The sequence below is a fragment of the Sorex fumeus genome, unplaced genomic scaffold (assembly GCF_029834395.1).
Source record: "Sorex fumeus unplaced genomic scaffold, SorFum_2.1 ptg000093l, whole genome shotgun sequence".
NCBI lineage: Eukaryota > Metazoa > Chordata > Mammalia > Eulipotyphla > Soricidae > Sorex > Sorex fumeus.
Window position 1 is genome coordinate 7,371,482 of NW_026606150.1, and position 21,533 is coordinate 7,393,014.

General features: G+C 62.7%; 1 protein-coding gene across 3 annotated transcripts in view; it reads left to right on the plus strand.

Annotated features, from left to right (window-relative positions):
• The window catches only part of ANO1 (anoctamin 1), a 99,780-nt gene extending 82,339 nt beyond the window's left edge, over positions 1 to 17,441 (plus strand). For all 3 annotated transcript variants that reach the window (XM_056131692.1, XM_056131693.1, XM_056131694.1), the window contains 10 exons: positions 1,059 to 1,260; positions 1,350 to 1,461; positions 2,096 to 2,153; positions 3,381 to 3,481; positions 3,629 to 3,771; positions 5,696 to 5,848; positions 12,881 to 12,933; positions 14,025 to 14,209; positions 15,741 to 15,846; positions 17,166 to 17,441. In XM_056131692.1, the coding sequence (XP_055987667.1) occupies positions 1,059 to 1,260; positions 1,350 to 1,461; positions 2,096 to 2,153; positions 3,381 to 3,481; positions 3,629 to 3,771; positions 5,696 to 5,848; positions 12,881 to 12,933; positions 14,025 to 14,209; positions 15,741 to 15,846; positions 17,166 to 17,414 (1,362 nt within the window). In that variant the 3' untranslated portion in view covers positions 17,415 to 17,441. The remainder of the gene's footprint in view (positions 1 to 1,058; positions 1,261 to 1,349; positions 1,462 to 2,095; positions 2,154 to 3,380; positions 3,482 to 3,628; positions 3,772 to 5,695; positions 5,849 to 12,880; positions 12,934 to 14,024; positions 14,210 to 15,740; positions 15,847 to 17,165) is intronic.
• The last annotated feature ends 4,092 nt before the right edge of the window (positions 17,442 to 21,533 follow it).

Here is a 21,533-nt window from a genome sequence, read left to right on the forward strand (position 1 = left end):
GACCCTACAAGGGGCTTGGGATCAAACCTGCGTCAGCTCCACGCCCTGCCACCGTCTCGTCTCTCCGTTTGTAATGGGTGGACACCGACGCAGCATTCCTGGACTGGCACGCTGCGGCACAGACATACCAGCCCCGACTGGCTCCGGCCCCCGGCGGCTGAGGTCCCCGCCCTGGGGCTGTGCCAGCCCTCGGCTGAGTCAGCGCGCCAGGCTGCACCCCCACATGCGGCCCCTGGCTCTCCCTGGGCGGAGCCCTTGGCAGGAGTGAGGGAATTTCCAAGGAAAGCCCTGGTCAGGGCTGGCCCCGAGCCGCAGAGCCCCTCCGCCCGGGCGTGGTGGGAGCAGCTCTTTGAAGCTCTTAGTCACGGCTGTGAGCGGGACTCGCTGCCCTGGAAGGCTGTGAGCCAGCGCAGGCCCCTGAATGATGTGGGCACTCGGCCCTCTGGTTCCCCCTGAGTCCTGAGGGTCAGGAGGCACCCAGGCCTCTCTGGGGTGAAGCCGGGACAGCCGTCTGTCTGTCTGGGAGGGAGCACAGGAACACCCGCTCCCCCCGCCCCCCCAACCACACCTGTCCGAGGCCCTCACAGAGCTGGGCAGGGCACGGATGGGGCACACGCGCCGGCTCGAGCCTCACAGACTTCACGGCCGGGACCCCCATCTAGGGGGCTGCGGATCAGGGACCCCCACTTAGGGGCTGCAGGCATGGGATCCCCATCTAGCAGTTCTGTGGGGCCAGACCCCCTGCTTAGGGGGCTGCAGGCCTGGGACCCCCATCTAGTGGGGCTGCAGGGCCGGGACTCCCTCCTAGGGCCTGCGGGGCCAGGACCCCTGCTTTGGGGGCTGCAGGCCTGAGACCCCCATCTAGCGAGGCTGCAGGCCTGGGACCCCCTCATAGGGGCCAGCGGGGCCGGGACCCCCGCTTTTGGGGCTGCAGGCCTGGGACCCCCTCCTATGGGCCAGCGGGGCCGGGACCCCGCTTTGGGGGCTGCAGGCCTGGGACCCCCACCTAGTGGGGCTGCGGGGCCGGGACCCCCGCCTAGCACCTGCCCACTCCGCAGATCGCCGTGACCTTCGCCATTGTCCTGGGCGTGATTATCTACAGGATCTCCACGGCGGCCGCCCTGGCCATGAACTCGTCACCCTCCGTGCGCTCCAACATCCGGGTGACGGTCACGGCCACGGCTGTCATCATCAACCTGGTGGTCATCATCCTCCTGGACGAGGTGTACGGCTGCATCGCCCGCTGGCTCACCAAGATCGGTGAGTGTCGCCGCGGCGCGGGGTGTGGGGCGCGGGGCGCGGGGAGGGCGCCCCCTCCCCCAGGGGGCTAATGCGTCCCCTCCCCCCAGAGGTCCCCAAGACGGAGAAGAGCTTCGAGGAGCGGCTCATTTTCAAGGCCTTCCTGCTCAAGTTCGTCAACTCCTACACGCCCATCTTCTACGTGGCCTTCTTCAAAGGCCGGTACGGACGCTCGTGCCCAGGACTGGTCAGGCAGGGGCCACAGCAGGGGGGGGTGGACCCAGGTAGAGGGCCCAAGACAGCCAGGACCCAAGCTGGGCGGATCCTGGGTCACTGGGACCCCAAACATAGACTCCCCAAATAGCAGGAATGCAGACGAGGGGGCAGGTGGGGGAGGCAGAGTCAGTGGGGACCCAGATTGTGGTCCCAGGAGCCCCCACTGTGGATGGGGCTGAGTCCAGGCTGAGAGCCCAAGGGGACGGTGAGAGCCATGGCCAGTGCCCGGGGCCTCCGGGGCCATCCCCCACCAGGCAGACTGTGAGCCCCCAAACAGCCACTCCTGCTCAGAGTGATGGGAAAGACCCTGGACCCCCTGTGCCAAGCCCCCTCCCACTGAGGGGCTCCATGAACCACCATGGAGAGGGGTCCAGGGCCCCTGAGGGTATCGGAGAGGGAGGAGGGGGCTGGTGCCTCCTGGTCACCCCACAGCCACCCCCTCCCTGGGGGTCCTGAGCACCTCAGAGGCCCCAAGCCCCGAGCACAGGGGACCCATCCCCACTGGGGGCACCTGCTCCCCCTCCCTGCCCCTCCTGGGTTCTCCCAGAGGCTCCGCCCTCTCAACCGCCCCCCCTTGCAGGTTTGTGGGGCGCCCGGGTGACTACGTCTACATTTTCCACTCTTTCCGGATGGAGGAGGTAAGTGGGTCACCGGCCTCCGCCCAGCCGGGGAGGGGCAGCACCGCAGGCCTCTGTTGGGCAAAGATGCCCCCGGGCGAGGGGTGCCCACCGCTGTCCCCATTTCCCCTGACAATGGCCGCACGCCCAGGTGCCGGCACTGGCTTCTCGGGGTCTGGCTGGCACAGTTGAGTCCTGACTCCCGGGTCGCTCTTGGCTCAGTCAGCCCCAGGTGCCCCTTTAGGGGATGCCTGGTGGAATCTTCCAGAATTATTCTGCTCGTGGGAAATAGGGGAGTGGGCCCATAGCAAAGGCACGGGGCTTCAGGAGCTCACGGTGGCCTTCAGGCACGGGCTGACCTAGCTGCCTGGCACTCAGAATAAAAGGCGCCCCTTGTGTTGGCACTGGACACCGAGGACGTGGGCCTCAGCCCGGGAACGGAGCTTTGCCGAAGCTGCCCCCCGCCTGTGACCCCCCAATTCCTGAACAGTCTCCGGCAGGGGTGCGGGTGGGAGCCGACGCTCTGGAGAAGGGGGTACCACCATGCGTCCCCGAGGCCAGGGTGCGCGGGATGGCATGAGGAGACTTGCTCGGGACTGGCAGGTGGACGCACCGACCGGGCCTTGGGTTCAGCGCCCAGGGAGCCCTCCGAGCTCACGCGGTCACAAAGCCGCAGGGATGAGCACTGGGCCTCAGAGCAGGGCAGCTACTGTGGGACCCCCCCGAGCAGCCCACCGACCCCCCAAGTGCACCCTCCTTGCAGGGCCGCCGGGGGCGGGTTGGGGCCGAGGCTGGCACCCTACCCCTAGTCTGGAGTCTGCGACGGCTGCCCCGGCTGTCACCAGTCTTCTAGCTGTCACCTGTCAGCCCCTGTCCCCCGGCTGTCACCCTGCCTCCCCCTGTGCCTGGCCGTCACTCCATCACCCCCTGCCCCCGGCTGTCACCCCACTGTGACTGTCGTGGACTTTGGGGGCTGCGGCCTCACCCCACCCGCCTGCTGGGTCGGACCCAGGCCAGCCGCCCTGGTACCAAACAAGGCAACATTCCTGACCCCGGGGTCCACATGAGGACGCGTCTTCCTTCTGCTTTGGGGTCACGCCAAGAAGGGCCGGGGGTGTCTCCTGGTGAAGGGAGGCCCCGGAGCCCCGGCCGGCCCTGCCTGACTCTCCCGGGGACGCATTTGACCGAGCACAGGGCGTGGGACCCTCGGGCAGGCTGGGGCTGAGCGGCGTGTCCCGTGTCCCGCAGTGCGCGCCCGGGGGCTGCCTGATGGAGCTCTGCATCCAGCTCAGCATCATCATGCTGGGGAAGCAGCTCATCCAGAACAACCTCTTCGAGATCGGCGTCCCGTGAGTGGGGCGCGCCTGTGCGGGGGTCCCCCGAGAGTCAGGGGCTGCGTCCCTGTGATGGGCGGCTGGGCAGCCGGCCCCCAGCTCGAGGTCAGAAAGGCGGGGTCCGCCGGCTGAGCTCTGTGTCACTTTCCGCGTGTCCCCCAGGAAAATGAAGAAGTTGATCCGCTACCTGAGGCTCAAGCACCGCAGCCCTGCGGACCACGAGTACGTGAAGCGCAAACAGCGCTACGAGGTGGACTTCACGCTCGAGCCCTTCGCCGGCCTCACCCCCGAGTACATGGAGATGAGTGAGTGTCCCCAGTCGCCCGAGTCCAGGGAGATCAGTGGGTGCCCCCACGCCCCCCAGTCACCCCGAGCCCATGGAGGCGAGTGGGTGCCCCGTCCCCCCAGTCACCCCGAGTCCATGGAGGCGAGTGGCTGCCCCGTCCCCCCAGTCACCCCGAGTCCATGGAGGCGAGTGGCTGCCCCGTCCCCCCAGTCACCCCGAGTCCATGGAGGCGAGTGGCTGCCCCGTCCCCCCAGTCACCCCGAGTCCATGGAGGCGAGTGGCTGCCCCGTCCCCCCAGTCACCCCGAGTCCATGGAGGCGAGTGGCTGCCCCGTCCCCCCAGTCACCCCGAGTCCATGGAGGTCAGTGGCTGCCCCGTCCCCCCAGTCACCCCGAGTCCATGGAGGTCAGTGGCTGCCCCGTCCCCCCAGTCACCCCGAGTCCATGGAGGTCAGTGGCTGCCCCGTCCCCCCAGTCACCCCGAGTCCATGGAGGCGAGTGGCTGCCCCGTCCCCCCAGTCACCCCGAGTCCATGGAGGTCAGTGGCTGCCCCGTCCCCCCAGTCACCCCGAGTCCATGGAGGTCAGTGGCTGCCCCGTCCCCCCAGTCACCCCGAGTCCATGGAGGTCAGTGGCTGCCCCGTCCCCCCAGTCACCCCGAGTCCATGGAGGCGAGTGGCTGCCCCGTCCCCCCAGTCACCCCGAGTCCATGGAGGTGAGTGGGTGTTTTCTGCTGGAATCAAACCCATGTGAACCAGGGGTGGCAGGCAACTCCCCAACTCCCTAACACTCCTGTTAGGATCCAGGGTGTGGGACGCCCACAATAAAGCCGGTCTGCGATTGGCTGAGGGAGGAGACCTGCACTGGGATTGGCTGAGGGAGGAGATCTGCACTGGGATTGGCTGAGAGACGAAGGCCTGCACTGGGGTTGGCTGAGGGATGAAGACCTGCACTGGGATTGGCTGAGGGATGAAGACCTGCACTGGGATTGGCTCAGGGACGAAGACCTAAACTGGGATTGGCTCAGGGACGAAGACCTAAACTGGGATTGGCTCAGGGACGAAAACCTGAACCAGGATTGGCTGAGGGAGGAGACCTGCACTGGGATTGGCTCAGGGACGAAGACCTAAACTGGGATTGGCTGAGAGATAAAGCCTTGAGCTGGGATTGGCTAAGGGACGAAGACCTGAACTGGGATTGGCAGAGGGATGAAGACCTGCACTGGGATTGGCTCAGGGACGAAGACTTGAACTGAGATTAGCTGAAGGATGAAGACCTAAATCAGGATTGGTTGAGGGATGAAGACGTGTACTGGGATTGGCTGAGGGATGAAGACCTGCACTGGGATTGGCTGAGGGCCATTCCTTTGGCAAAATGAGCTCCTTAGGCCGGGCTGCTCCTGCGCGCGCCAAGCAGGTGCAGCCGCGCTCCCCGCACACGCACAGCTGCAGGCGACGGGAAGACCCGGGTCTGTGCAGCCGGCCTGGCCCCTCCGTCTTCCCTCCGGCCCAACCCGCCCCAGCAGCCGGCTCATCCCTTGGCCTCTGTCCTCCCCAGCCCCCTCCCCTCGCGCCCCTGCACTCCCCGACTGCCCATGTGCAGCACTGACCGCCCCCCATCCCTTGCACCCAGACGCCTGTCCTCCTTCTCGCAGGCCCGGAGCCCCCAAAGGCACGTGCTGGAGGGAGAAGGCTGGGAGCCAGACCCTCCCTCGGGCCCGGTTGGTTGGGGGAGCCGGACACAGGGGACTCTCGGGGCTCCAGCCCCAGGGTCAGTGTCCCAGCAGGCCCCAGTGTGACGAGCGTCCAGCGCGAGTCCGGCCAGCACGGACACGCTCAGATCACCGGGTCCTGGGCACGGAGGGCGTGTCCCCCTCGCCCACCGGAAGCGAGTCGGGCCTCGAGCCCACGGGGGACTCTTGCTGACCCTCCTGCTCTGCCCACAGTCATCCAGTTCGGCTTCGTGACCCTGTTCGTGGCCTCCTTCCCGCTGGCCCCGCTCTTTGCGCTGCTGAACAACATCATCGAAATCCGGCTGGACGCCAAGAAGTTCATCACGGAGCTGCGGAGGCCGGTGGCCGTCAGAGCCAAGGACATCGGTGAGTGAGGGCGGCCATGGGGTCCCGGCCCCGGCTGGGGGACACCGAGCCCTAGAACCCCTCGGGGTTGGAAAGGGGTGGGCTTCACCCAGTGTCCGGCTCGCCCTGCTGAGAGGGGTCCGGAAGCCGTGAGCCGGAGAAGGGGGACGGGGTGGGGGGCAGCTTGGAGGTTGGGGATGGCCACTGGTCCGGGCAGCATCGGTCTCTGCAGACCCGGCCGCCCTCTTGGCGGGACCCGGTGGGGCCTGTCTGGGCGGCTACAGCAGTTTCCCACGTCCCAGAACTGACGGATCTACAGATGGCCCTTCTTGTCCCTGCCCGGAAGTGTCCGTGCCCGCGGCTTCCAGTCCAGAGAGCGGCCTGGCGAGTTCCCCTCTTCCGGGTCTCCCGGACCCAAGGTCCCCTCTCTGCGTCCCTCCCTGCAGCCCGGGCACAGCCTGACAGACTGAGGGGCTTGGCACCCGAGCGCTGAACTGTGTCACCTGGAAATGGTCCTGGGGCCCGAGAGGGGCCCGGGCAGATCCCTGAGCCGCGCTTCCAGCTGGAAAGACTGTGGCCAGGCAGTGGGCAGTGCCCCGGGGCCCCCGGGGAAGTGGCTTTGCCCTGGAGAGCGGCCCCCGGGAGGACCGAGAGGTCAGGGCAACGTGCCAGGCTCCTGGACGGTCCTGGGGGATCTGGAGGCTGAGCCCAGTGGCACCAAAGACAAGACGCAGTGGCCCCAGCGCTGCCCGACTCACAAAGGGCCAATTCTCAGGGCCGCGGCCCCTGGCCAGCGGCTGTGTTTGCCTTGGCACCTTTCACTTGGCAAAGCCCTGCCCACACCCCCCCCCCCCAGCATCGTGAACCCTGCACCTCCCTGCCCCCGGAATAGGAGGGAGCTCAGAGTGGGTCCCGTGGTCTCCCTCTACTTCCACTCACCCACTCACACCCCTCCTCGGACCCATGTCCTCGGGGGGTTGCTGCGTTCCCCCCTGCCCCGCCCCCCAGTTCTGGCTCAGCTGCCGGCTTCCTGGTTCCCGGCCCTCAGTGGAGCACATAACCTTTCCTTGAAGAGGAAAGCAAAATCTTTTGTATTGCTTCTGTGATCCATGCACGGCCCCAGGGGATGAGAGCCCCTGGTGGCCTGGTGGCCCCAGGACCTTTGCCCACACGGCCGGGAATGGGTTGGGGCTCTGCCACAAAGAGGCACCCGCCCAGTGGGGAGGGAGCCTTGGCGAGAGGCCCTGGGCACTGGCCCGTGCCCTCTTGGCACCTGTTGCCCCTCATGACCTGACCTTTATTGGGGGGAGAGGGTGTTTGGCCACTCCTGGTGGTGCTCAGGGCTCACTCCTGGCTCTGTGCTCAGGGGTCATTCCTGGCGTGCTCAGGGCACCGTAGGAGGTGCTGGGATTCAAATCCAGGTCGTTTACATGTAAGGTCAGCGGCCTGCCCTCCGTCCTCACTGACCCTGACCTTTGACACGCAGCTCACATGCTCCCTGCTTCTTCCCTCAGCTTCCAGGGAGACCCCCAGGCATGGCGTGTGTGGGAAGGGGCTTCGTGACCCGGGATGCGTGTGGGCGCACCCCTCTGAGTCTCTGTAAAGGAAGTCCCAAGGTTTTCCCCCAAAGCGTACAGCCCCCCCCCCCCCCGGATCCTAGCGAGAGCTGTGACTGGGGTGAGCCTCTGTCACCCAGGGGAAGGGTTCTGGGTGCCCCGAGAATCAGCTCCCACATGATGCCACACCTGTAGTCCAGCTCGGGGTTCGGAACCCGGCCCCTAGGCTGCTGATGTGGGGGTCCCATAGTGGGCCGCCAGCCTGGACAGAGGTCACTGTTCAGGGTCAGAACCAACCTGAGCACTCCACAAGTACCCCCTGAGCACAGAGCCAAGGGCAACGCTTGACTGCTGCCGGGTGTGACCTAGATCCCCCTCAAAGAGACATGAAGGATGCAGGCACCCTGGGTGCGCGCAGTCAGCCTCCACCCCCCCTCTGGACCCCCATCCTGCCTCTGCGCGCTGAGCTCACGTGCTGTTCCCTGCCTCCGACTCCCCTCTGCTGGCTCACCCCCACATCAGTGCGGGCTCTCACACTTGGACCATCCACACGGTGTCCGTCCTGGCTTCCTTTGTTTTGGTTTGTTTCTGTGGGGGTGTGGGATTCCCAGGGATGCCAGAGGTACCCGGCCTCACGCACGGTGCCGGGGTCAAACCCAGAGCCCTGTGCACGCCAGGCCTGCGCTGCAGACCTGTGACCATGTCCCCGGCCGCTTACTATTGTCCTGGGAACATTAGGCCCGCTGCATATTTTGACAAGCCTCCCACCACCCATCTCGTAGTGGACGTGGGTTTCGACACACTCACAAAGGGAGTTAGCTCTGGAGACCGGAACCGCAGGGCGCAGTGCAGCCTGCAGGGGCGCTTTCAGTTGCGGCCAGATTGTCCCCGAGACAAGCCCGCACAACTGATAACTCTTAAATTGAGCTATGCTGGGCATTGTTTTTTTTTCTTTTTGGGTCCCACCTGGCGATGCACAGGGGTTCCTTCTGGCTCTGCACTCAGGAGTTACTCCTGGCGGTGCTCAGGGGACCATATGGAATGCTGGGGATCGAACCCGGATCGGCAGCGTGCAAGGCAAACGCCCTCCCCGCTGTGCTATCGCTCCAGCCCCTATGCTGGGCATTGTTAAACAGACAGATGAAACAATCTGTCATCCTGCCTGGCCCCAAACACACACTCTGCAGGATTCTGGCCGGTGGGAGGAGTCTGTCTGGAGGGAGGGGCCTGGCTGGTGGGCAGGGTCTGTCTGGTGGGAGGGGCATGGTAGGGGAGGAGTCAGCTTTGTGGGAGGCACCAGCTGGTGGGCGGGATCTGATTTGTGGGCGGGGCACAGCTGGTGGGTGGAGCCAGCTTTGTGGGAGGGGCCAGATGCTGGGAGGAGTCTTGTTTGTGGGCGGGGCATGGCTAGTGGGAGGAGTCTGGTTTGTGAGAGGGCCAGCTGGTGGGAGGAGTCTGCTTCGTGGGAGGGGCCAGCTGGTGGGCGGAGTCAGCTTCATGGACGGGGCTAGCTGGTGGGAGGAGTCTTGTGTGTGAGCAGGGTGTGGTTAGTGGGAGGAGTCTGCTTCGTGGGCGGGGCATGGGTGGTGGGAGGAGTCTGCTTCATGGGAGGGGCCAGCTGGTGGGAGGAGTCTTGTGTGTGAGCAGGGCGTGGTTAGTGGGAGGAGTCTGCTTCGTGGGCGGGGCATGGGTGGTGGGAGGAGTCTGCTTCATGGGAGGGGCCAGCTGGTGGGAGGAGTCTTGTGTGTGGGCGGGGCATGGTTGGTGGGAGGAGTCTGCTTTGTGGGCCGAGTTGCTGTTCTGGTTTGGGTGTAACTGGCTTGCTCTGGGTGACCTGAGGGTCTCCTGCTGCATTAGGACGATCACCATCTCTCCCACCCCCTGCTGAATGAAGGAATGACGTGCGGGGAGGGGGGGGGGGCGGGGGGGGGAGGGGGCCCACCCATCTGGTTGGTAATCAGCCATTTATTCAAATCTCAGCATTATTTAAAGAGAAATCATGAAGGGTTGGGGGTAGCAATTACCCTTAGGTGTGATCAAACATTATCATAAACAATGAACAGATGCAAAGCCCTTCCTTGAGGGGAAGTTCTTACTCAAGGACAAAATGTCACTTAAGTGCTTAGGACTCTAGATTCCTGCTAGGAGACCCGCCCAAGGTGGAATTCCTTCCGAGGGCGGGCGTACTGCTTTCCCCTTTCCATAGCCAGAATCCATTTAAACAATCACCTTAAATTTACTTCTTAATATTTCTAGCCATGTTATATGGACACAGTAAGAGACACATTAGCTTAAAGAGTGGCTCTCCTGGGGACATCTCACTGTATGTCCCAGACCACAGTCCCCAGGCCAGGCTAGTCTTTCCTAACCCTAGCAGGGTCCTTATTCAGTGACTCTTTTTGGGTCATGACAGAGTTTGTTCCATGACTGTCCTCTTATTATACTTCTTCTGGTGCTTAGCCAGTCCCTTTTTGATGCCAGGGTAGCTTGCGGCTTGCCCTGGGTCCTTCCAAGTCCCTTGCCAGGACCCTCCTTGTGGGGTGTTAGGGAGGAAGGGCAACTGAGGCTTAAGTCACATAAATATGATGGATGCTCAGGGGTAAATATTATTCGGAGTCAATTAACTCCCATGTCATAAAAGCATAGCATTAACTATCTTCCTGTGTCTATACAACAAGGACATTGCTCTAAACCACGCAAAGGACATAAAGGAAAGAGAAAAGCAGGATTTCACTTACATGCACAAAATCCAGCGCCTACAGAAGATTTTGACTCTGTAAGTCACAGGGTCTGATTTGGGGATGTGTGTAAGCTCACACAAGAGGGGGCACGGCACCCACAGGGGCGGTGGCTCTATCTCTCCCGCCACCCACGTCCGGTAGTCTCACCCTTCTCCCACCCCGGAGAGGTCGATGGCGATGGTCAGGCAGAGGAAGGAACGAGGGCCAGGCTGGTAGGTATTAGTCGTAGTTTATTCTGATTCTCTCCTCATCTCTCCTTCTGTCTCTCCCCCATGCTACTTCATTCTCCTTCTCCATCCCCCTTCATCCTCCTCTTCCTTCTGATCCTCTCTGAACCTCTGCTTCTTCCTTCTGCCCCCAGCCCGCTCCTACAGTCTCGTTAAATCCTCTCTCCATGTGGAATTGGGGAAACAATTACACATAGGTGAGGTCACAATCAATAGGGGTAGAAATCTTGGCCTCAGGGAAGACCGCTCCTAGGACAGATCCTTCCTCAGCAGGAGGACCCACCCTAGAGCATAATCCCATGGGCGTGCCTCTCCTCTCCTTGTCCGACAAGCATTTAAGAATATAATATAAATCATTTTGCATGGATACAGTAAGAAATATCTTAAATTTATAGAATTGCTCTCCTAGGGCCATCTCGATCTCAGACTACGGTGCTCAGGCCAGATAGTCTTTCCCACCCCTAGCAGGATCCTAGTCTCGTCGTTACCTTTGGATCATGACAGCATTTGTCTATGATCAAACTCTTATAGTTAAGAATCGTGGCACTTTGGCCTGGCCCATTTCGCTGCCAGGGTAGCTCACTGCTTGCCCTGGATCCGTTCAGTCCCTCGTCGGGACCCTGCTTTGGGGTGTTAGGATCTAAGGGCAACTGAGGCTAAGTCGAGAAAGCAGATGCCCAGGAATAATATTCAAGGCCAATCAAATCCTAAGTTACAAAGCATAATGTTAATGGTCTTCCTGTATCTATACAAAAAGGATATTACTTTAAGGTAAACTGTTCATAAGGCATATGGAGAGGAGAAAGGCAATATTTCACTCATACATATAAAATCATAGATTTCTGGGAAACTGATCTTACAAATTAACAAAGTCTGATTAAGGGGAAAGCTGATTAACTGGGTGGGAAGGAGAGCATAGGGAAGACTGTTTACAGATAAACACAATGGAAGTGGAAGTGCTTCAGGAGCACTGTGATGGGTGTAACCAGATTGATGGGTGTAACCAGATAAAACCTAAGCTTCTTGTAGAGGGACAAAGCAATGTTACCCAACAGGGATGATTGTAATGAACAGAGAGGGGAAAATGAGCACAAAGGAGAGGTTAGAGATGAATACCTTTAAGGACTGGGAGTGCCTGATGGAATTGGGTGTGCCTCTGGAGCACTGTGGTGGGTGTAACTCAATAAACCTAAGTTCCCTGCAAGGGGGGCGGGAGGAGGGGAAGAAAGGAGAAACCAATGTTATTTCTTAAATCGCTTAGGACTGTAATCTAACAGATGGGACCTCACTGGCTGGTGGGAGGGGTTAGATTTGTGGGCGGGGCCTCACTGGTGGGCGGGATTAACTTTATGGGAGGGCCCTCATTCGATGGGAGGAGTCAGCTTTGTGGGAGGGGCCTGGATGGTGGGAGGAGTCTGCGGGAGGGGCCTGTGTGGTGGTGGGCGGAGACTGGGCGGGGCCTTGTGGCAGTGGGCGGAGACTCTGGGCGGGGCCTGGTTGGTGGTGGGCGGAGACTCTGGGTGGGGCCTGGGTGGTGGTGGGCGGAGACTCTGGGGGGGCCTGGGTGGTGGAAGGACTCTGGCTGAAGGGCTTTCTGGGGTGGCACGCGCAGGCCCTGCGGGCAGGGCACCAATCGGGCCTGGGGAGCTGCACCTCCCACAGCCGCCCAGAGCTCTGAGGAGTCAGCAAAGGCCCAGTGTCCGCCACCTGCAACCTGGGCAGCCGGGCCCAGGCCTCGTGAGGAGGTGCCATCCACAGGGGCAGGGGCCGGGGGCGGGAGGCATCGGGACCCCTCTGGGGCAAGGAAGGGTTCCTTTCTGGGTGAAGGTCAGCCTGCCCCACGGAGATGGCGGGGGCAGCTGGGCAGGCCCAAAAGGCCCCCAGCGTGCTGGGAGTGACCGTCCGCCAGGGGCCAGTTCCCCAGCAGGAGCTCCCGTGCCCCTGCCTTGTTCTCTGTCATCCACCCCCTTTCCCAGTGGCTGCTGCCACCCGCGGGATCCCCCTAGCTGGGACAGACCCCAGAGCCCGCCCTACGTGCTCTGTGGGGTGGGGTCAGCAGGATGCTGGCCATTTTCCAGCAGGCCCAGTTTGGGACCCTAAGGGAAGGTGTCTCTGGGTGCTGCCTCGGGCCTGGGGGGGGACCCAGCGGGGACAGGCTGGAATCCAGTGCCGCGTGCCACTCCCTCGGCTGCGGTCCCCTCCCCAGGTCCCCTGCTGTAGTAGAGTGTGCCGTTCCGAATCCCAGGCCAGGGACCCTCAGGGACATGAGCTGCACCCAGGCGGAGCCGGAGTTCAGGGAAACGGTTCTGCTGCGCCTGTCAGGGACCAGCTCTTGGGCTGGCCCTCGGGGGGCGCTATGAGCGCTCACCTGGGCACTAAAGTGGGTGCCCCGTTACCTACAAGCATGTCATCAGCCATGTCCTCCCCCTCCCCGATCTCCTGTTTCTGGCCCCCCCAACCCAAGTGCAGCCCCATCTGGGCTGGCTCCAGGAGCCTGCCTCATTGGGGCCTTTGCTCCCCTCCCCCCAGGAATCTGGTACAACATCCTCCGTGGCATCGGAAAGCTGGCCGTCATCATCAACGTGAGTGATAGCTGCGCTGGTGTGTCCAGGGACGGTCCTGGGTCCCATCCAGAGGAGGGGCTGTGGCACCGGGCAGAAGAACAGGAGCCCTGGGCTATTTCCTGAGCCCCAGGGAGGGAGGAGGAGAGAAAGACAGACAGACAGACAGGCTCTGGGAGCAGACAGACACTCAGCCAGCCTCTGGTGGGGTCCTGTGCCTTGTCAGAGGTCATCTGTCCCCTTCCTCTGAGGCACAGGCCGCTCATTACAGCAGGTTCGGCCGGAAGCTGAGCCATAGAGCGGCAGGGAGGGCACTTGCCTTGCACGCAGCGGACCCAGGTTCAATCCCCGGCACCCCATGTGGTCTCCTGAGCCCACCATGAGTAGTCCCTGAGCACAGAGTCAGGAATAATTTCTGAGTACAGCTTCGAAACTGATTATTAAAAATGAAAAGAGGCTTGGGGCCCCTTGTTTCAACAAGGGTCTCCCAAAATCTGTCAGCCTCCCCCAAAACCAGCCGCCCCCAGCACACACACACACACACACACATGTGCACTCACACATGCACACACACGTATGCACATGCACACACACATGTGCACACGCACACACACTATACACACACCATGCCGTGCTCACACACGCACATGCATGCACACATGCCCAGACACCACATGTGTGTGTTCATGTGTCCTCATGCCATGTACATGCTTACATGCCATGCACACATGCACAACTCCACACATGCATGTATAACTCACATGCACGCGTGGCTCTCACATTCCACGTGCCGGGGCTCGGCATCTGCCCAGGCCAGGTGCGTGGCACGCATGCGCACAGCACACCACCCTGGGCTGGGTAGGCTCTTGTCTTCCCTGCTGCCCTGTCCAGCGAGGACGCTGGGGTCCGGGTAGGCCGGGGCTCTGGAGGCCCACAGGACGGGCGCCATCCCCCTGCGCCACGCCCCTCCTTTCCTCCTTTGTGCTCAGTACCCTCCGTCCTGCTGCCCAGGTGGCCGGGGCGTGGCCCAGCGGCGGGAGGTGTGGCAGTCAGCTGGGTGCCGGGTCCCGGGGCGCGCTGTGGGGGCCGCACTCACCCCCTGTCCCCTCCAGGCCTTCGTCATCTCCTTCACGTCCGACTTCATCCCCCGCCTGGTGTACCTGTACATGTACAGCAAGAACGGGACCATGCGCGGTTTCGTCAACCACACCCTCTCCTCCTTCAACGTCAGCGACTTCCAGGCGGGCACGGCCCCCAACGACCCCCTGGAGCTGGGCTACGAGGTGCAGATCTGCAGGTACCGCTGGTCGCGCCCGCCGGAAACCCCAGTTCGGGCAGGATTCTCGGTCAGGGTGGGGGTGTCTCAGAGCTCAGCCTGGTTTCCAGAAAAAATGAGATGCCCCCTGGCACGTGGGAGGAGCCGTGTTCATTCCTGCCACTGAAAAGTGCGGGTGGGCTTCAGGCTGGGCTTGATCCAGGCTCCTTTGTTTGTCACCGGGCCCAGCTCACTGGGTCCTCTGGGGCTCAAGGATGGCTCGGCGATGGAGCACCCGCCTGGCGTGAGGCTGTGTTCCATCCTCCCAGCTGCCCAAGTGTGACCAGTCGCACCAAATTGGAAGTGTCCTGTGTTACGTGGGTCGCAGCGACCTGGCACAGCCTCAGGGTTTTGGAATCGAACTCACTCTCTGGGCAAGAGACCCCCAGGAAAGGTGTCCAGCCTCCACCAGGTCCCCCCGGGGAGGGGAGGTGCCCAGAAGTCAGGGGGAGCCGGGCTTCCTTCCTCCCCCAGCTGCCAGATTCCCCACCGCTGGTGGTTCCTGCGTCCAGTGTGACCCCCCACGGCTCCAGGCTCATCCTGCTCAGATCAAACCAAGTTTCGGTTCATTCTAGAAAGGAGGAAGGAGCATATGCGGGCACTGATCCAAAGGTTCCTCGGAGATTTGAATTGGGGGGGGGGGGTAGGCCCCAGGGTCCCGATACTCCCCAGCATCGAGTGGGGCTTCCTGCCCCCTGGGGCACTACCACGACAACATCAAGGTTGTTTTCTGCTGCCACTGTGGCAGGAGGCGGGTCACACCAGGCCCTCCCTGGGGTGCTCCCGGCTCCCAGCACCCAGCGCCGCTCAGGGCCAGTGGTGTGCCAGGTGGCCCTCGCCTGTGTCAAGAATATTGTACTCCCTGGTGCTCCTGCCCCTCAGAGAGCATGTCTGCCTTCCCGGGGGCACAGGCAGAAGCAAAGGGAAGGGGCCGTGCACGCATGCTCTCAGATGGAGGTGGGAACGGTCTCTGGGCATCTAGCCGTGGGCTTTGAGGGGTGCATAGGAGTTTGCCAGCTGGCTCATGGTCATTTCTCAGCATCCGGAAAGCTGAGCTGTGGGAAGGGACTGGTGCAGCCCAGCCTGATCCCATGTCTACCTTGGGGAGTCTCAGCCGGCTACCTCCTGGGTGCAGCACTGCCTGCCAAGGACCCTCGATCAGGACCCCTCATTGGTCCACACCCCCCTGGGGATTCAGGGAGCTGCTTGGAGGGTCTCTGGTAGGATGGAAGAAGCCCAGAGAGGGCAGCCCCGTGCCCAGGGGCACACAGCGAGGTGGGCCTGCTTCCGGGAGCAGAGTCTGCTCTTGGGGACCCCCAGGCCCCCAAAGGCCATGGCATGTGGGGACCGCCCCATCTCGGGTCTTACCTGGTGACAGGCTGGGCCCCCCAGGGGGGTCCTTGTGGGTAAGATGCCCCCTGAGAAGTCGGGGACCTCACAGCCCACCACAGCGGACCCACAGCCACCCCGAGGGACCTCGAGCGCCCGCGAGCACCTCACCCGCCTGTTGCAGGTACAAGGACTACCGGGAACCCCCGTGGTCGGAGCACAAGTACGACATCTCCAAGGACTTCTGGGCCGTGCTGGCCGCGCGCCTGGCCTTCGTCATTGTCTTCCAGGTGGGTGTGGCCTGTGGGAGGAGGGGCAGCGCGCGACCTCTCCAGCGTCCCAGGAGTCCCATCCGTGCTGTCTGCGGTGCCATACCCCCAGCCCTCGGAACCCCAGTCTATCACTGGCCGTGGCCCCCGGGCCCCCCGAGCACTGCTTGGGGGTCCCTAAAGGAAAAGTGAGAGATGTGTGTTTTCCCCAAAGCTTCTCCAGGAGCACCCGAAATCGCTCCTGGGCAGCAGCAGAGCGCCCCGGAGCCCCCAGGACTGCACCCAGGAAGGCTTGGGGTACTCCCCCGTGAGGGCTGCTCCCCAGCAACTCTCCCGAAGCCTCCTCGGGGAGCCTGGGCGCTCAGGTCGCCCGTACACCTCCCGGGCAGGGAGAGCAGGGTCTTTCAGAAAGTCGCCAACATGGCCAGGCCACGGCTGCCGGCTGCCAAAGGGTCACCCTGGCAGGGAGAGAGAGCCTGAAGCTGGGTGTGATGAGGGTGGCCTGGCCGCTTGCAGGAGCGCGTGATGGGGGACCGTGGGTGGCAGGGGCTGGCCGGGGCTGGCAGGGTACCCGGTGTATGGGCAGGTGCGTGTGTGTCTGTGTGGGGCCAGGTGGGGGCGTGGCAGGAGCCTGATGGGGCGGAGTGTGGGTGTGGCCCGGTTCTTGGGGGCAAGTTATCAGTGGGGGTGGGGCTAGTACATTTGGGGCGGGGGTGGAGCGAGCACATTGGAGGGTGGCCAGGTATACTAGGTGGGTTGGGCGTCTAGGGGGCATAGCCAGGTTGGTGGGCTGGGCTGGCACCTATGGGGGCGTCAGTGTGGGCGGGGCGAACAGCATTTGGGGCGGGGCGATCACATGGGAGGGGTGAGTACCTGTGGGGGCGTGGCCATGTGTGGTGGGCGGGGCTGGCACCTGGGGCAGGTCTGGTGTGGGGGCGTGGCCCTGTGTGGTTGGCGGGGCAAGTGCCTCGGGCGGGGCCGGTGGGGGCGGGGCCGGTGTGGTGGGCGGGGCCAGGTTGTTGGGCGGGGACGCCTTAGGGGCGTGGCCCTGTGTGGTGGGCGGGGCGGGTGTCTCTTGGGCGGGATGGGGAGGGCGTGTGGGCGGGGCCGCGTGTGAAGGGCGTGGCCTCGCTTGGTGGGCGGGGCCAGGTTGTTGGGCGGGGATGCCTTAGGGGCGTGGCCCTGTGTGGTGGGCGGGGCGGGTGCCTCTTGGGCGTGGCCTTGGGGCGGGGTGGGCTGTGGGCGGGGCCTCACGTGGTGGGCGGGGAGCCGCTTTAGGGGCGTGGCCAGCGTGGGGGCGGGGCGGCCGAGGTTCCCTGCTCAGTGGGGCCCGTTTGCAGAACCTGGTGATGTTCATGAGCGACTTCGTGGACTGGGTCATCCCCGACATCCCGAAGGACATCAGCCAGCAGGTGCACAAGGAGAAGGTGCTCATGGTGGAGCTGTTCATGCGGGAGGAGCAGGACAAGCAGCAGCTGCTGGACACGTGGATGGACAAGGGCCACGCCCAGGACACGCCCAGCAACAACCACGGCCCCGTGGCCCGTGCCCGCAGCCTGGGCCCCGAGGACCCTGGGGGCGCCCTGTAGGGCCCCCGCCCCTGACCAGCGGGCCTCCCGGGGCCGGGCCGTGGCTCCCGCCTGGCGGACCTCGAAGCCCACCTGACCCTTCCTGTGTCCCCCTCGTTTTTTTGCACACACCGCCCTGCCGGGGCTTCCTTTCTCCTTCGTCTTTAAGGGTCGCGCCGAGGTCATGAGGGGGTCGGGGCGAGGGAGAGCGGAACCCTGCGACCCCCCTCCAGTGCCGGAGGGCGGGATGGAGGCCCAGGGCAGTGAAGCCTTGGCCAGTCCGGGCAGCGGGGCCCTGCGACCCCCGGGGCCAGCCGCCTGCACAGCCGCCGGCCCTGGGCAGTCAGGGTATTTATTGGGTGGTTGTTCACTTTTTAATCATTTCTAGGGTGGTTTGGAGGCTTGAGGGATTTTTCTTTCCTGTACTCAAAGGTGGAAGGTGTTAGGTATCCAGCTATCATCGAAATTTAAAATACTGTTACTACCAAAGATTTTTATGAATAAAGGCTTCTATTTTGGTAACTCTTCTCTACATTTTTACTACAGGAAAGCTCGTGTTGTTCGATTCGCTTTTTCGCAGCTTGTAAGAGCAGGTTCCCTGGACGCCGCGCGTGCCAAGCTCGCAGCGGGAGGCCCAGTGACCGGGTGACGGCAGGGGCGACGGGGCGAAGCCCCCACCCCGGCCCCGGTCCCCGCGCTCGGCCTGCTCCCTGCTTCTCTTTTCTCTTGTACAGTACGTGGTTTGAAACGGGGTTTTGTATATCTTGTATTAAAAATTAGGTGATTATCCAAAAAGAATGAATCATTTTATGGAAACCTTTTTTTAAAAAGTGGCTGTACCCACATCCAAATAAACATTCCTCCAAATAAACGTGACTGTGCGGCGGAGCCTGTCTGCGTGACCTTCGCCCCGGGCTCTGCCCCAGGCCTGGGGGTGCGAGCGGGGGACCCTCAGACATCACCCACGACTCGCTGTCACTTCCCCCTACTCAGTGTCTGTGCCTGTGCCGTGCAGGGATGTACATGTATGTACTGTGCAGGAGCACTGTTGTGGGGAGCATTGCGGAGGTGGCAGTTGGTCGGGTGCCCATGCCGTGCGCATGTGTGTGCTGTGTGGGAGCACTGTGTGAGGAGCACTGGGGGCAGTTGTGCACGTGTCTTCCCAGCAGCCTCTCCCACTGCCCCAGATCGCACCCCCCACCCCTACTGCCCCAGATCCTTCCAGCCCAACCCAGGGTTTAGGATTTCGGGGGCCCTAAAATCTCTCCCCCCGCGCCCACCCCATCTCCTGGGGGTCCAGGGTGGAGGTGCTGGTGCCCTCATGGGAGCAGGGCCACTGTGAGCTTCCCTGCAGGAAGGACATGATGGGGGTCAGCACAGCTGGGGGGCCGCTGCCTGACACTGGACGACCAGGTTCGAGGCCAGCACCCTCCAGGAGTGAGCGTGGAGCCCAGAGCCGGAAGTAAGCCTTGAGCACCGATGGGTGCGGCCAAAAAAGAAAAGAAAAAAAGAAAGGAGGGCTGGAGAGATAGCACAGCGGGGAGGGCGTTTGCCTTGCACACGGCCAACCCGGGTTCGATTCCCAGCATCCCATATGGTCCCCTGAGCACCGCCAGGAGTAACTGCTGAGTGCAGAGCCAGGAGGAACCCCTGTGCAACACCGGGTGTGACCCAAAAAGAAAAAAAGAGGATCATGTGACCTGCCCAGAAGCACCCCCGCCCCCCTCCCCGGCCGGACCCGACGTCTGGCCGCGGGCCGAGCGCCCCCTCGCGGTGGGGTCCTGCAGCGAGCAAATGCAGCTTGGGGCCCCCAGCTCAGCCTGCACCTCCAGGCCCAGGACGCCCCTGGAGGGAGGGATCAGGCGTCGTTGCTGCGGGGTCCCGGGCTCCTGCACCCGGCAGAGTGGCCCCGGCTGTCGTGCACACGCAGCCGGGGGACCCCAGGCCTGGGGAGCAAAGCAGCCCCTGCCTTCCCTCCGGTGGGACTCTAGCCGGAGCTACAGGGGCAGATGATCGGTGGCTGGCTGGCCGGCTGGACAGATGGATAGATGAGTGGATGAATGGACTGGTGGACAGGTGGATGGATGGATGGACAGACGGATGGACAGATGAGTGAATGGATGGACGGATGCATGGATGGACTGATGGAGGATGGATGGATGGATGGATGGATGGACGGACGGACGGCAATGGAGGATGGATGGGTGGGTGGGGGTTGGGTAATGGGTGGGTGGGATCTACGTCCACCCTCTGCTCTCTCTCTGCCCTCCATGTCTTGGCCCCACCCACATACCCTGGTACAGAGGCACTCGGAGGAAGGCGCTTGTGATTGGGATGGACAGTTTCCAGAGGGGTCCTCACAAGCCAGTTTCCTGCCCCTCTCAGGGCTGAGAGGCCACACGCAGACACAGCACCCTGGACACACACTCACACTCAGAGGCACACAACACACACACACACAGCACACATCCACATGCTCACACCCAGACGTGCACCACACCTTCATTCAAGGACTCTAGCTTAGACACGCCCCGCACACACCCACACGCTCTCACACTCACACTCACAGACACACAGACACACTCCCTCCCTCTTCCTCTCTCCCCCCACCCCCCACCTGCTGGTCCCACTGGTTGGTGGCTGCTGCCCCCTGCTGGCCTCTGTGGGAGCTGCATAAGGGAGAAACCGGGGCTCCCCTCCCCAGCCCCGGACACACGCAGCAGCTCAGGGGCAGCGCAGGCTGTGCTGGCTTGGAGCCCCAGAGGGACCACCACGAAATTGGCGGCTTAAACCCACACAAATCGGGGCCAGGGAAATAGCAGCGGGTCACGTCCTTGCATGCGGGGCTCACCCCCTTTCAATCCCTAGCACCCCAGAGGGTCCCAGGCACACTGCATGACCAGGTCCAGGACGGGACCCGTCAGAGCTGCTCTGGGCCTCCCACCCAGCACTGCTTGGATGACCCCCTACCGCTGCCCCCAGTCCCCACCACCACAAAACAGGGCTCAGCACCCAGAGTTCGCTTTTCCTTGCGAGTGAGCACTGGGCAGGGAGAAGCAGCTGTGCGGGCCAATGGATTCCACGCCAGCCTCAGGCCAGCCGCTGTCCTTGGAGGTAAAGGCAGTTGGAACTCTGGAAAGCAGAGAGACCGAGGAACCAGTGAGAGTAATAATAAACCGGCAGGGGGCCGGGGCGATAGCACAGCGGGTAGGGCGTCTGCCTTGCATGCGGCTGACCTGGGTTCGATTCCCAGCATCCCATGTGGTCCCCCGAGCACCGCCGGGAGTAATCCCTGAGCATCGCTGGGTGTGACCCTAAAAGCAAAATAATAATAATAATAAACAAGTGGCAGGCTTGAGCACCAACACATTCACTGTCACCTTTGATGCAAATGTCTGTGTGGACCACCAGAAGGAGGTGCAGAGCAGACTCCATTCTTCTGGGTTTCCTTTTTGGAGGGAGCGCACCGGGGTGCGTGGGACCCCATCCTCAAACCCTCCAGGCTCGACGGCATGAAGCACATACTCAGTGTCCGTGAGAAATGAACCCACCCTCGCCCCTCTCCAGGCCGCTGACAAGATTAGAGGTGGGGCAGCGGGGAGGGGGCTGGCCTTGCACCCGACTCGGGGCTGATCCCCAGCAAACCCCTAAGTCCTCCGAGCACCACCAGGCGTGATCCCTGAGCGCAGAGCCGGGAGGAAGCCCTGAGCACGCCAGGCGTGGCCCCCAAACAAAAGCAAAACAAATCCAGCAACCAAAGCCGTTGGCAAGGAAGGCAGTAGGCGGAGGTGTGGCTGAGACGTTCCGAGAAGCAAGAGTGATAAGACCGCTGTCACACAGCCCAGGCTCCCGCGTGAAAATCAGTGCCAGCAGACACAGCACGAACCCCGAGGATGGAAGGGACGACCCCGGGGAGCTTGACCCATCCTAAAAGTGTGTTCCCCCACACAGAATGCCAGGGCCGGGCGCAGAGGGGAGCAGGCTATCACGGCTGGGCATCACAACGGAGGCCCCAAACAGACTGACATAGGAAAGGAGACTGTTGAAACGGAACCAACCAACGGGATGGGCCTGATAAGACACACAGAATCCCGCCCGCCCCCATCAGAACACGCTGCTGTGGATCATACGCCAAGACAG